Source organism: Sinocyclocheilus rhinocerous, unplaced genomic scaffold, assembly GCF_001515625.1.
Source record: "Sinocyclocheilus rhinocerous isolate Xijiao unplaced genomic scaffold, SAMN03320098_v1.1 scaffold285, whole genome shotgun sequence".
Classification (NCBI taxonomy): domain Eukaryota; kingdom Metazoa; phylum Chordata; class Actinopteri; order Cypriniformes; family Cyprinidae; genus Sinocyclocheilus; species Sinocyclocheilus rhinocerous.
In genome coordinates this window covers 64,071-80,132 of record NW_015630288.1, presented here as the reverse complement: position 1 = coordinate 80,132, position 16,062 = coordinate 64,071, and the positions used below count along the sequence as shown (strand labels likewise).

At 37.0% G+C, this 16,062-nt stretch overlaps 1 protein-coding gene across 1 annotated transcript in view; it reads right to left on the bottom strand.

Moving 5' to 3' along the window:
* astn2 (astrotactin 2) overlaps positions 1–5,657 on the bottom strand; it is a 539,680-nt gene extending 534,023 nt beyond the window's left edge. Inside the window, exon 1 of the mRNA XM_016552240.1 lies at positions 5,336–5,657. Coding sequence (XP_016407726.1) covers positions 5,336–5,648 — 313 coding nt within the window. The 5' untranslated portion in view covers positions 5,649–5,657. The remainder of the gene's footprint in view (positions 1–5,335) is intronic.
* Positions 5,658–16,062: the final 10,405 nt, after the last annotated feature.

Genomic DNA, 16,062 nt, shown 5'->3' with positions numbered 1-16,062 from the left:
TATAACAATCTCTTCTTGTCTTCTGACTCATGAATTTGACGGCATTGAGACAGCTGTTTTAACAGCATCTCTGATTTAAAATTCAGCAACAATAGCAAAGTTATACTTACGAGGATGAATTAATTCAGTCAGTTTTAAATTAAAAACTCAGATTAATTGATTCATTTGTATTCAAATTATTATTTTTTTTTTAATCGAGGTACATACTGGTTCTTATTTGTATGTGTTGTTATATTGGTGTATATAAATGAAGTGATTAAAAATCATTCTTCCTTGAGAAAGAAAAAGAAAAAAAAAATGTTGCCAGATTTTTACAGTATTTTACTTGTTGCATTAATTTCAAATATAATATGCTAAATTGAAATGATTGTTCCTCTATTCAAGCACTCTTTTCAAGTCATTCCAGACATGTAAATGTCAAGATATAAATACAATTTTCCAAAGGCTGAATAATATTGTAATATTATATATTTTTTAGCTGTATGTACAGCACACACACACACTGAGAACAGACTCATCAGTTGTGTTTTCACACTTTATTTCCACGTCCGCTCTGAGAAATTCCTCGCTTAGATCGAAAAGACCAGACAAAAAAAGCAGTACGGATAAAAACTTTCATCTTGACGTTTTTTAATCTTCTCTCTGTTTTTCTGAACATTCCCGAGCGCTTTAGATAATAAATCACATCTGAGACTGGAGGTGAGCGCTTGAGCGACGGTCAGCGAAACGCTCTCTCTCACTCTCCTCGCTCTTTGCGTTTCATTGGAAGCAGCTTGAGAAAGCATGCTGAGACGTAAAACACAAAAGCGTTTCTGCTACCACCCACCGTTTCAATAGTTTGTTGATTATTCTCTCTAAATAAACTGGAGCTGTGATAAAACATAAATTTGAATGAAATGCAATTTGTATCATTACCATGAGGCTCGTGTTGAACAATATATATATATATATATATATATATATAGTTTATTTTATATCAAATCATATAAATATCAAATATGCTGTAGGCCTTCAAGACTAAGTTGCCTTTTGCTGACACATCCTGTTCACTATTAATACCATCTGTTGCACATAAATCTTGATGAAAGACAAATATGAACTTGTAATACAAAAGGAGCACCACTGCTTTGCCAATGATCAATATTTCCAACCATTCACTTATTTTTCAGCAAGAACTGCTGATGAGATCCGGCTGTAGTTCTTCATTACAAGGATATAGATTCACTTCTATCAAATAGCACTTGACATATGAAAGTAAACCTCTATTTTAAGAGGGCTTTCATTGGTATTTCATCACCAGAGCCCCAAAACCGTTGGCTCGCTCCCAGCTGAAAGTCCTGCCACTGCAGTATGGATTCAGCTCAGCACGGGTCACTGGACCAGAGGAAGCCAGAGTAAAATTAGCCACCAATGCAAACCTGATTCTAAAAAGTCCTGAAACAGTCTATTAAACAGACAGAACAAAACAAAAAAAAAACTATGCAATATCTTATTACATTCAAACTGATTTACGCTAGGTGTGTGTGCTGATGAAGCTGGCATTATTGAGTTTCAAAGTACACTTTGAAAATACAAAATCCACAACATATTTTATATATGGTGGCAAAAATTCCCTGTATGAGTTTTTGTCTTGTACTTCTATACAATATAGTAATATCACACAAGCAAGCTTGCTATTCACGCATGTCAGCATGATTACAAATATGATATTGATTTCAACAATTCAATGCATTTACAGTACTTACAATTAGTCATTTAGCAGACGCTTTTATCCAAACCGATTTACAAATGAGGACAATAGAAGCAATCAAAATCAAAAAATCAACAAAAGAGCAATTATATGCAAGTGCGGTGACAAGTAGATAGAATAGAAAATAATACAGAAAGGTAGTGCTAGAGGCCTTTTTTGAGAAAACAAGCAGTTAGAAAACAAATAGATAGTGTTAGAGGGCTTTTTAATAAAAGGTTAGAGGGTCAAAAAAAAGAGGGAAGAGATGTGTTTTTAGCCTTGAGATGTGTTTTTGAAGATGGCAAGGGACTCAGCTGCTCGGATTGTGTTGGGCAGGTCATTCCACCAGGAGGGAACAGTTAATGTAAAAGTCAGTGAAAGTGATTTTGTGCCTCTTTGGGATGAAACAATAATTCACTGTTCACTCGCAGAACGCAAGCTTCTAGAGGGCACATAATGTTTCATTAAATGTGTTACTTTCTTTGTAATTAATTATGAAATGTATTAGCAGTTTCCGAGCAAAACCTAGTAGTAGTTTCTTCACCACTTTTTTTTTTTTTATCTTGTTATATTTAGTTATTTGTTGGGTCTAAATTCTAAAATATTATTTGTATTGTGTTATGATGTTTTTACATGGTATTTACAATGCATATGTTGGGTTAAAGTCATTTTTAATGGTAGTTTTAATATATAGTTTATGATTTTATTGTGTTATAAGGTTTCATATGGTAGGGATAGTTTACCATTTACTCACCCTTACCATACCATTTACTCACCCTCCACTTGTTCAAAATCTGCATGTGACTCCTTCCTCTGCAAATCACAAAATAAGATATTTGGAAGAATGTTGGCAACCAAACCATTGACCGCAGCCATTGACCTTCACAGCATTTTTTTCCATACTATGGAAGTCAATGGTATCAACATACCCCAAAATATATTCTTATGTGTTCAGAGCTGAAATAAATTCATACAGGCCCGGAACAACCTGAGGGTGAGTAAATAACGACAGAACCCTCAACTCTGAGCGAACTATCCCCATAAAGGGATTTATATGGTAGGACAGTAATTTATTTTTTATGTGTGCATTGTTCAAAACATTACTTTGTATTTTTAGGCTGATTGCACATATGAATGAAGTTCATATTGTGAGTTACATTTTAGACACTATATCTCCAATATCATCTTTTTTTGCTCCCAAAAATAGTTCTAAACAAAGCCACAACAGAATCATTGTACATCTCCGAGCCACATACTGTGCTGGTTTGATACTAAATGAATCAGAGTGACTGAATGATTCAATGATTAATTCAAAAAGGCAGTCACTTGCCTTGTGCCTGAATGAATCAGCCATTTGAATGAACTGGTTGAATGAATGATTCAATGATTCCCTCATTAAGACAGCTTTAGATTCATATGTAAAATTTAATTTCATTGTTTTGTCATTTTACCATTTCACATATATTTAAACATAAATCTCATAGCATTATTTGTATCGCAGTTTTTGTAATTGTATTTTTATTGCAATTGTAATTGCAGTGTAAATACAGCTAAATGCTGCTTTATTTGCAGCTTTTTTTGCAACTTCTGCAGTGCAAAAGTGCATTGTGTCGATACTAATTTCATTTGATTTGTAATATTGTTATAATGGCTTATTATTCTAACTGAATTTATTGATTAAATATAAGAATCTGACATATTTGATAATGCATACTGTACATTTAATAAGGTTAGAAAATGTTCTTAAAAAGGTAAAAATGCCCCTGGAAATCAATTTAAGGGGGACATATTGCCCTATTTAAAAAGTTAACTGTCATTGCTGTGAACGAATCACAGCACAGAATATGAAGATGAAAAACATGAAAAACGTCAAGAGTCAGCTGACATGACAGGCCTAAATTAGCCAATGTACAAACTCACAAAATAACACCCATTTGTGTTAGCAACAAAATCACAGACAAATCTCTCTCTCTCTCTCTCTCTCTCAAAACGCATACCCCTAATTGACACTCATTCACTTAAGCTTGCCTTGCATTGAAACCGCCTGCAGATTTTCCTTCACTCACCGCTAGTATGTAATACCAGTTGTTTTTTGACTTTGCATTTCACAACTCAAAGAACAGCTGATAGCTCTCCAATCCTAGCTGTGTTCCAGGAAGATTTGTGCACTGAAGTCCCAAATCTACAGGACTAAACACGGGCCTTATGTCTACATCCATTAATTGAGGGGACTCAAATGCTCTGCTGAACTCATATAGATTCATGTTTACACACAGCAGATACACATATGGCTTCAGGGTATATTTAAATAGTAACGTGTGTTGCATACAAATAAAGTCTGCACAACACTGAGAAAGCAGACTGGATCATATGATCTCTATGTATAGTGATAATTCCCAGTTTTCCTCTTCCAGTAGCAGTCAACATCAATATTGTGTTTGAGCGTAACTGAAATTCTATACATGGGTGAAAGGGCAATGCGGTGGTCAATATAGAGCAGTTGTCATTGCTGTTTTTCATTCAGTCCTGTGCACTGACTGTACTGGCATGTTTAATGATTTCTTGTTTGATATGTTATGGTACATCCATGTTAAGCATACCAGATTACCATTAAATATTAAAGGGATTAACAGAAAGATTGAAAAGCATTACAAAACATTCATTCAAAGATACCATGCCTGAGAGATAATTGTCATCCTGATGACCAACAAATGTGCAAATTACATTTGCTGAAACATTGTTGTTTCTTTAAGACGCACAAGGAAAAGCTGTCATATTAATAAGCCAAAAAGCCTACAATTGATGCAACACACTTTTTTTATTGCTTAGTTCTTCAGAAAGCCATGAATCTGCCGCTTAAAGAACCCCAAACAAGACTATAACGTGAAGAGCCAATAACAACACATGAAGAACTTTCTACATGTCTAAAGAACCATGTAACCAACTTGACTGATTTTGCTGTTTTCAACCCAGATACCGTACCAAACAATATTCTGTATGTGCAAATAATAATGCTAACAATAACTTTTAATAGTAATACATTTCTTGTAATATGTTCCTCTAACCTGACCAAGATGATGCTGAAGCTGTTGTATTCCAAAATAAGTGAAATATCACATAATGACTATCGTGGGGTTAATCTGACTCCATTAAAAAAAAACAATATAGAGAAATACTGGCAATCGTAGACATGCTTCTCCAGATTTTCAGTCAAAATATATTATACTGAAGAGAATCCCCTCATCTACAGCATGCATATTTTATATTTGATCTCTCTGAGATGTCAAACAGGAGTAATGCCATATTATCAGTTTCAGTTTCAGTTTCAATGCAACTAGGAAAAGTCAACCTGATACTTCAGCACGGTTTTGAGAGATCTCTCAAAGCTCAAGCAGAACATGAGGGTGAAGAACCACTGAAGCACCTTTATAGCTTTTGAATACAGTAAGAATGGTCATTCTGATCGTGTGATTGTAATAAAGCTTGCTCTTACAACGCACCCGTGTCTCTCATTCTCAAATGCATAAGAATCAGGCAAACGCGCAGAGATCATCTGTCATCTCTCAGCTCAGCTCTAGATGTGACTGACGGACGGTCAAATCTCACCTAAGGTGAAGTAGGGCAGCGCCGTGTTGTCCAGATCATCCAGAACCGAGATGCGACCCGGCAGGTCAGTCCTGACGAACAGCAGGAGTCTGGACTCCCCTCCGGCGAGACTCCCGGATCCCGCGCCGGTGAAGCTGAACTCATTCTCCCGGAGCACGGGCAGAGTGGACACGGTCACGGTCTTCACCTCACACGGACTCTCCGCGTCGCCTCTCTTGTCCCGGTCTTCGTCCAGCTTTCCCCCGGCCTGGGTTCCGCTCACACGGAGCCACAGCAGTAGCAGGAGCAAGAGACGCGCGTCGTTCGGTGTCATTCCGCTCGCGGTGCCGCTGCGCGTGGATTGAGCGTCTCGTGTAAAGCGCTGGTGGTTTATAGCGGCGGCGGCGGTGCTGAGCGCGATCGGCAGGCGGCAGCACTGAGAGCCGAGTCGTACACATTGACATAGACTCAATAACTGAAACAATAGCATCATACACAATGAAACAGTGTGTGAAATACACAAACGACAACATCCTATAAGTTAACATATACACGATAAACCAAAACTATACCATCACTCATTAAATCAAACAATAACCTACTATCATACACCACAGAATATGAAAAACATTACAAAAAAGATACGTCGCGTGAGATTATTTAAAATACCAGCTCGCGGCTCCGCCATCACCGCACAAGGGGGAAAAAACCCCGCGGCCCAATTCAAACCAACAACAAAACCAAGAGAGAAGAGAAAGGCAATAAAACAGAAAAAGAAAGAAAAGAAGAAAAAACTCACTTGCAAAACCACGCTCCACACTCACGCCGCTCTGAACACTCACACTCACACTCGCACCGGAAGAGAGAGAGAGAGAGAGAGAGAGAGAGAGAGAGAGAGACTTGAATAAACTAAGACTTTAATTAATTTAGACACTTTTTTTTTTTTTTGTCAGTGCATATTCTAATATTATCATATTGGTCACAGGGAAATATTACAGGAAAGCCCAGGAATCCTGATGCACTTAAAGACTTTATATAGTAGCATGTACTGTATGCAATCAGACAAATGATGTCTGTATGATGGACAAAAGTGACTTTTGTGAAACAACTGTGTAACTTATTTAAAGTGCATGTATTTAGTTAGTTAGTTAGTTAGTGTTATTTTATTTTATGGTCCAAAGTATCATAATTGTCAATGTTTGTTTCACTGTTTAAAATGACTGTATACTTTAAATTGCATCAACTAATAGACTCCAAAATTTAATATCAGCTAAACTCATTAATTTAAACTTCACTTTGTCACATGAAACAGCAGTGAGCTGAGCTGCATGTGACACCTGGAGTTCCTGCATGTCAGTTCACACATCGACTGAGCAAAACACATGTGTGCCCTATGAAACCACCTCCTGAAGAGACCCCCTCCGTTCTCCAGCTGTGTACGCGCGTGTGTGTTTGCATGCTTTGCAACAGCCTCTGTTCAGATTTGTTGAAAATTGAGTGCTGTAAAGAAGAAGTATTGAATAGTTCATTCTTAACAGTCCTAATCTACTGCTATTGCTCTGCACAACAGCTGTGGACTGTGATATTTTGATGCAACGTGATACCCACGAGATGGAGGACTCATACATTCCATTGACTGCATGCAGTGTCTGTGTGCTGGCAGAACTTGCAGACAACTCAGAAAAGGCAATGCCATGTGGCAGACAGGGAGAGCGAACAAGCATGTATGTAAAGAGTTCCAGCATGTATGTAAAGAGAACGATACACTTTTAACAGCTAATAGGGCTTTTTTCACACACTCCCCCAGAGGATATATGAGATTCATTGTCGTCGAAATTGCCTTGACCTCTGTGCCAAGGAGTCCTCTGATTTCTACAAATTGAATTTGACAAACAACACGGCAGCAAGCATCAGTCTAGACAGAGACACTTTAAACAGGTTTAGCGCGTGTAATGAGTCCAGCCTCTCCCCTCTCCATCTTAGCCATAGGTCTGCCATGCTTGTTGTCTTGATTTTCACAAATAAATGAACAATTTGTCCTTCCTTTCTTCCTCTGGACTGGTACAGCACAGGCCCCAGAACAGCATGCTTATTTATTGCTTACACAGTTATTTATACTCTGCAGCTGGAGGGTGTTGCTGTCCTAATGATAAGGGTGTAATATGAATCTGAGGCATGAGCAATGCTTGTACATTACATCCTCCACCTCAACAAAGCATGGGTTTATCTAATGTATTTTGCATTCATTTTAGGATCAGTAAGATGTATTGCATTATTTCCATGACAATTAAGCACACTTCTCCCTAAACTCTCATTGCCGTAATGGGCTGAGATGTTTTACTTTGAGTTTTTTTGTCATCCTCATTATTCTCAATACGAGTCTCATTAAATTTGCATTACTTCACTAGAGTTTTTTTTATTTTATTTTTATTTTTTTTTCAGTTCAAATCAGCATTAACATATGTATATGCTAACATATGGTTCTCAGTAGCACATCTTTGCACTCAGGCCTTGTGCTGTGCAGATGTTGAATCTGAATGAGCCGTGTGTGCATTTGCTTGCCGCTGTCCATGGTGCTGAACATCATGAAGGATCCTCTTTCAAAGTCTTGAGGAAGCCAGGCCACTACTTTTGGTTATTTATTCACTTGAGTCACCAAAGTGAAAGGGGGGGGGGGTGGACTGATTGCTATGTGAATGTATTTTAAAATATAATTTATTCTTGTGATCAAAGCTAAATTTTCAGCATCATTACTCCGGTCTTCAGTGTCACATGATCCTTATGAAATAATTCTAATATGCTGATTTGCTGCTCAAGAAACATTTCTGATTATTATCAATGTTGAAAACTGTTGTGCTGTTGAATATTTTTGTGGAAACTGTGATGCAAAGTCCAAAGAACAACATTTATTTGAACGATTTTATTTATTTAGTTAGTTAGTTAGTTAGTTAGTTCACCAAGGCTGCATTTATTTGATCAAAAAATACAGTAAAAACTTAAATATTATTAAATATTATTTCAATTTAAAATAACTACTTTCTATGTGAATGTATTTTAAAATATAATTTATTCTTGTGATCAAAGCTAAATTTTCAGCATCATTACTCCGGTCTTCAGTGTCACATGATCCTTATGAAATAATTCTAATATGCTGATTTGCTGCTCAAGAAACATTTCTGATTATTATCAATGTTGAAAACTGTTGTGCTGTTGAATATTTTTGTGGAAACTGTGATGCAAAGTCCAAAGAACAACATTTATTTGAACGATTTTATTTATTTAGTTAGTTAGTTAGTTAGTTAGTTAGTAAAATTATAAACGACACTCATTTTTTGACCAACTTAATGCATTCTGTTTGAATTAATATATTGTAATACCTATTAATATATTTCCAAAAAAAAAAAAAAAAACTTGCTGACCTCAGACTTTTGATGTGTATTTTAGTGTATGTTGTATGCAGGTCACACACATAAGGCCTCTTTTTTTTTTTCAGTGTAAAAACTATGGTTTGTGAAAAACTAATTTAAACCACAGTAGATATCCATATCCTTAGAGGTTTTCAAGCTTTCCCAGTTCATATTTTTGTTAGATTGTCCTTTTAAATAATGTTTTTGTCCTATCCTATTGTATTCTCAACAGTACACAGTTTATGTTCGCTTGTTGTTGTTTTTTCCTAACAATACTTTGTCTGCCTCAAAGTTAAAATACACTATGCCGGCGATAAAAGAACAGGAGAATAGAGAATGATAACAATAAAAATGTCTTTATTACTACTACTTTTGTAATATTTTACAGGCATTCATGCAGGACACCATACATCAGGGCTTTTTCGTCGAATTGGCTGTCTGGATTCTGAATGATTGCACTCAGCCAATGATTCAGATGCTTTTTTTTTGGCAAAAAGTGGTTCCTGGGGAAGCCAGAAATCACAAAGAGAGACCTGGCCAAAGCCATTTGTCATAAAGAGCAACACAGTCCATTACTGGGTTCATAATATTTATTACAAAGCGTGAATGGAGAATTAATGTCCTGTAATGGAGCTGAACCTAAGCAGATTTTATTTTTTTCCAGTTATGTGCAATAATTTGATCAACAAGCCACCGATTCCTCTCAATAGTCCTCAATATCAGTTCAAAGGCTTTGTGTTCACAGAGGAGGGATTCATTTATCAAATGTGTTTCCAGGGTAACACAGAAAAATAAAAGTATATGTTTACACGTAGGTGATTTGCAACGGTTGATCAGTCAAACTTAGCTATTTTCTTTCCCAAGCAATTCAGTCGGGAGCCAACAGCACAGATGGCGACTAATTTGATTATACAAAATATTCAAAGTAAAGTAAAATAACAGCAATAAGAAAGCCACAACAGAGAAGCAAAACCTCCAGCTGTCAGAAATCAACTAGCAGAATCCAGCTTCATTTCGAGGTGTGTTATTGTGGAGATGCAAATGAGCACAGCATCAGCACCGCGGCTAATGAGAGGTGTAGAAAACACCGGCACGCTGAATTCAGAAAGGCAAGCAGAATTTGTATAGGTTTTCTGAACTGATAAAGGAACTGGACTTTCTTTTGTTTTGTTGGGTGAGATCATGAGTGCATTGGGTGCTCGGTGTGACTACATGTGCTCATGGTTTACGGTGGATCTGTACTAATGGATCCTGCTGTATCTGGTAATCTGCGGTCGCTGTGATTCATTACTTCTGAGATCTGCTGTTTCAACACTTTCAGATCAAGCACCTTTCTTTGGTCTTCAGGCTCCTCTTCATTCCAAAGCTCCAAAACAAGGTTCTGCTGTTGTTACCAGTCAAATAAACCTTTTTCCCAAACATTTTCTCAATCCCTGCCATAAACTACTATTCAGAAATGTGTGTATTTGTATATGGCGATATCTATCTATCTATCTATCTATCTATCTATCAAGTCTTAGATCTTTGAGTTCAGCTCATGAAAACTGGGGGCAAAAATGAATGTTGACAAACATTTAAATGAAGTTTATCATGAATAAATGCTACATAAAGTGCATAATATAAAATAGGCCTACAAGAAAACAGTTTTATCCATCCTACAGTCTTGTAAGTTCATTAACTGATCGTCTGTTTCCCACAATATTTGTATATTAGGCTATTATTATTATTATTATTATTAGCCTATTATTATTGGTTATATCTTTATATTTGTTTATATTCATTTTTTCCCCTTCATTTTGATCTCTTTAATTAAAGTTCTGAATACTTTTGTAAATAATAGCCTACTGTAAATGCTCAGGAATCCCAAGTGGGAGTTTGGAAATACTGGGGTGTTTATGACCCTTTGTGTGGAAGCATGGTAATTTGCATATGGAACTTGAATCTAAATTACTAAAGATTCTCAGGACACTAATATATTGCCTATGTACCAACATATAATATACACGCTCGTTTAGATCATCAGAAGGCGAATTCATAGATACTAAACATGGTAGGATTACATATAGGCAAGATGACAGGAACGAGTGGTTCCCTCATAAGCCTGCATAAAACAGTATAAAATCTCAAAGACAACATACACAATGACCTGAAGGATATGTGTGTTCATTCAAAGAAAGGTTTTCCTATTAATTAATTAGAGAAGAGTCCATTTTTACTGTGCACTGTGTCTTTCCTATGGAAATTGTAGTGAGAGGGGTAATTCTCAACATGCCATTAGGTCGTAAATGTATCTGGTCTAGCAAAGGTGTCGTGGTTGCCATGGTAACCAGTGTCCTGGGCCTCGTTCACAGACATCTTGGCACCCAGTATGTGTATTGGGTGAGGGGTCTGTGAATGTTTGTTAATCTAATGAATAATTGATTTGTTAAATCAAATGAAAAATGGTGTGTCTAACCCTACAGGAAATAAGCATATATAACAATAAATATAAAAATATAGCCATAATAAGTTAATGTAATAATAATAACAATAATATACAAATATTCAATAAAATGTTTAATGTTAATAAAAATGTTTTATCAATTTTTGATAATACTGGGTTGCTATGGTCACGCAGGTTTGTTTACACAGTAAACTCGTGGCCTCAAGAAAAATATGTCATTCCCTCAACATAAGAAGTCGTGTCCATGAGAAATGGATGTTGTTCCCTCAACATAGTGTAATGTGGTGTTTTGGGTTGTGTTTCTTGTTCATGTTTTCATGTCTTTTATTTTGGAGTTTAGTCATAGTCCCTGTTTGTGTCATGCTTCGTCAAGGTGGCAGGCCTATTGAGGATTTTGTTCAGGACTTTTTTGGACTCTGCAGCCAAGTGGATTTGAATGATGTGGCCCTTAAGGACATATTTCGGGTGGGTCTTAATGAACCCATTCGTTTCCAGCTACCTGGGGGAAAAATAAACTGGTCTCTAGAACAATATATAGACTTTGCTCTGCAGTTGAGTGGATCTGCTTTCACTGTGGGTGTCGTGGAGTCTCGGATTATGTTTGGATGTTTGGATTTCACCTGTAAATAAACTGCACTTGGGTTCTTCACTACACTTGCCTTCAGTGGACTGATTCGTTACACATAGCATCTTTAGGCCACGACATAAGGATGTCGTTACCTCAACAAAATTATCTCGTGGCCACGACATAATATCACGTTCCCACGAGTTAATATGACGTTCCCTCAAATTAATATCTCGTGGCCACAACATATTATCACGTTCCCACAAGTTATTATCTCGTGGCCACGACAAAACTAAATGAACCGACCATGTCACCAAAATAAAAATCATACTGACACCGAACTTTTGAGTAGTGGTGTATATTTGGAAATGGTATGGTACAGCAGCTGTATCTCAGACAGCCTGAAGCTTTTCCCAAATGTTTTTTTTTTTGTTTGTTTTTCTCATTTGTGTGAGAACTCCTGTTCGGGAAAGTATTTCATACCAATTTTTTACACATTCTTGTGGAGAAAAAGAGAAAATAAAATGAATAAAATAAAATAACTCCTGCCTGTTCTCGCTCAGCTCTGAAAGTATGAGGCACATGTCCAGAGAAGCGCTCCATTGTGCTGAGTTATACTGCCATAAAATAACAAATGAACTTTTATCATTGAGAGGAGCAGAAAACCTTGAACCATTATATATAGCCATGACAGTTTATATGGTTGTCATTTATAAAACAAATTGGCCTTTTGTTATGTCACTGCCTCACTTATTCCATCCTTTTATGTTTCCTTTTTTTACATTTATTGAAGCCAGCATTCATATCTCGACTGCTAGGAAGTCAGTCTTCCCACTTTGACAATGCATATTTAACTTTAATGGACATATGCATATATTACACACACTTTGACTGTGCCACAGACTTTGATTGCATCTGATAAATGAAAAACTATATTAAAACATGTATTGGAAGCAAGAAAAAAAAACCTCTGTAACTCAGCATGTCATGAACGGGCTGTTTCTGCTTTCAGTATGTTAGAAAGTATTAAAATGCTCCAGTGCAATTGACTGACTTGTGATGATTTCACCCCAAAATGTATAACTGCAATTAAGTGAAATTTACACTGTGATAAAAATATCTACAATCTCGCACATGCTCTGAGAATAGCATCTCCACTTCAGTCTTCCAGCTAAGATGTTTAACTATATCTTTAGAAGTGAAGCGTTGTGAGAATACTGCACTGATATTTGAGAAAATACACATTGATCATCATTCAACTTTACAATATATAAAACAACAGCCCATCTCAGGTATGTGCATAAATATTCAACTTTTTCCAACATTATCAAGTCAAACAAATAGGCACAATACATAAAACTAACACATTCTTAAAATGTTTTACTAAAGAGTTTTTGTCCAGTGTACTTCAGTTTAGCATGTAAGTTGACCTATGATGACCTTTGATTTTGCCACCATGCCATATCACATGAAGGGGAGTGAGTGAGTGAGTAAGTAAGTACTGTAAGTAAGTAAGTAAGTAAGTAAGTAAGTAAATAAAGAAAGAAAGAAAGAAAGAAAGACAATTTTAGCATTTTTTTATGTACATTTTAATATAATATAGTTGGATATTATGCCATATTTACTTTCGGTTCACTGTTTCCTGTTAATATTTTTGGTGTCTCTTCTTTTGTCCATTCAACATGGATTGTAGGATCAACTTCAGATACATGGAAACCCTTGACAACATATTTTTAAGGAAATCCAACTCTTACTAAAAGCTTTTGGGCCATTGGGTCTCACTTCTCAATTTAATTAACTGTCAAAGCTAAACTTGTTTGGCAAAGCATTATTTCAATACCATATTTCATATAGTATTTAGTTGCTGTAATTATGTCTATGTTTTCAGTGAGTTCAGAAACACAATGAACTAGAAAATATCTGTATAATCCATTAAACTGGCAAGAAATAAAGAGTCTCTGTTGTTCAAACACTTTCTGGAAGATTGAAAATTCCACTAACATTAAGAAAAAAGATGACATCTCGTTCTCCAACTGTATGAATCACAACAGAGTTTAATGTATTAAACAGACATTATTTTATTTACAATGTTTGTTTTTTTTTCCAGTAATAATGATTGTTTAACACAAACAACAGAAAGAGCACTAACACTGTCATGATGCTATTTACTTCTTTGTTTCTTTTAGATTAAGCAGTGCTATTTTTTCTAGCTTTGTGAGTTTGCACATAAATATCCATGTTTAGCATTCAGCACATCTCTTTTGTTTTCAGATAAAATGCCATCCAATTAAGTAAAGAAAAGAGGGCCAATAAAATGGCTTTAACCCACCATTAAAGTGTTTACAAATGAATTCAGCTGGGTTGAAGATCACTGTCATGAGAGCAGGTGTAATCAAGCCAAGCAAGCCGAGTGGAAACAATGAACAGCGCTCTACTGCAAAGACACACAATAAGAGTTAGTCCAACAGACAAACAAACCCTCTTAATGCAGAGTCAGACTGCTGCTAGACAAATAACATCGGGCTCTGAAAATGACTAGATTTGTGAGTGCAAAACTAGCTATTATGAAGCAGAGTGTCTTGTTTGGAGGCTGCCGCTATAAGGCTCCAATGGTGATCTGAATGCTTTTCCAGCATGTTTCTATGTGTGGTTTCTAGGTTGTTCTGGAGTGTGTTTCCTCACTGCTTAACCACCATAGTACAATGCATCATTGGAAAAATTAGTCAGGACTGTTTCCTGAAATTGTGGTAACTTTGTTGCACATCCATCACTGGAAACACATTCGTTCAATACAGAACTGTTGGTGTCACACAAGTGATGGAGTAATAACTTCTGCTAAATAATCAGTTCACAATAAAAATAGTGTCAGGTTATTATAGCACCAACAACAGAAACCCATTCATATATGCACTGTATGTAACTAAACTACACTTTACTCCTGTATTAATGCAGTTGTAACGTAGGGTTTGGGTTCTGTTCTTTGTTCATTGTTTTCTTGTCTTTTTATTTTGATATTTGCATATCATGGTTCCTGTCTAGTCATGTGATTCCCTTACCCTCATGTTATCCTGCTATTGGGTCCTTGGTTCATGTGTCATGTTCTCATTGGTTGTAGTGAGACTCGTACATTTATTTTGATTTGTAAAATGTCCCGTGACTGAAAATAGATTTCAAAAGAAAACCCACCACTTCAGGTCGACTTTGCACCGCAGACTTATTTAAATATTGCGCAGGAAATACAGATCCGATCGGTTATCCAGATCGAGAAGTCAGCTGATGTTGCCAAGTGTAAACGCTCTGTGTCCTGATTGACTGATGATCCGATCTGCTTGATCAGATCACGGTGATCGCATGTTAATGCCAAGCGTAAACGCAACCTTAGTCATGTGTCCTGTCTCTCATTGGTTGGTTCTTGTCATGCGACCTGCATTGTTTGATATAAATAGCCCTCTTGTTGCCATTGTCTCTTGTTGAGTATTGATCCGTGTAACCTGCTGTTGGTGAGTTTGTGTTTCTGTTCATGTCAAGTTATGCCAGTTCATGCCTGTTCCAAGTCTGTTCAAGTCTGTTCATGTCAAATCAAGCCTGTTCATGCCAAGTAAAATCTGTTCAAGTCTGTTCATGCCAATTCAAGTCTTTGTTTGTATTTTGGATTATTTTGAATAAAACTGCACTTGGGTTCATCACAACTCGCCTTCAGTGGACCATTTGTTACAGAATACTTGACCAAACCATGAACCCAGCAGTTTCACGCCTCCTCTGCCTTCGTCAAGGTAACAGGGCTATAGAGGATTATGTGGCGGACTTTTGTGGTTTGTGTCATCTTGTGGACTTTAATGATGTGGTACTAAAGGACATGTTTTGTTTTGGTTTAGATGAACCCCTTCGTTCAAGTCTGCCAGGGGGTAAGATCTGTTGGTCACTGGAACGATATATTGATTTTGCTTTGTTGCTGGCTAGTTCAGCATTTACTGTGGGGATTGCTGATGAGGAACCCTGTTATCCTCCAGTATCCGCCACACCAGAGTATTTGCACGTTATGTCAGGAGTTGTTCACGTCATGCCTACTACTCCTGAGTCTGCTCACATCACATCTGCCAAGCCAGCACCTGCTCACGTCATGCCTGCCAAGCCAAAGCCAGCTACTCCAGTGCCTGCTTACATCATGTCTGCCATGTCTGGGGGGGCTATAGTACCCAAGCTCCTGCGGATGCAGAGCTTGGGCCAGGACTGATTGCCTGTGTGGTGGACCCACCATTGATGTCAGTGCGAGCAGCTGGCATCCCCAGGGCCTCAGCACGGGCTATCACAGAGACTGTTCCCCTATCCTCAA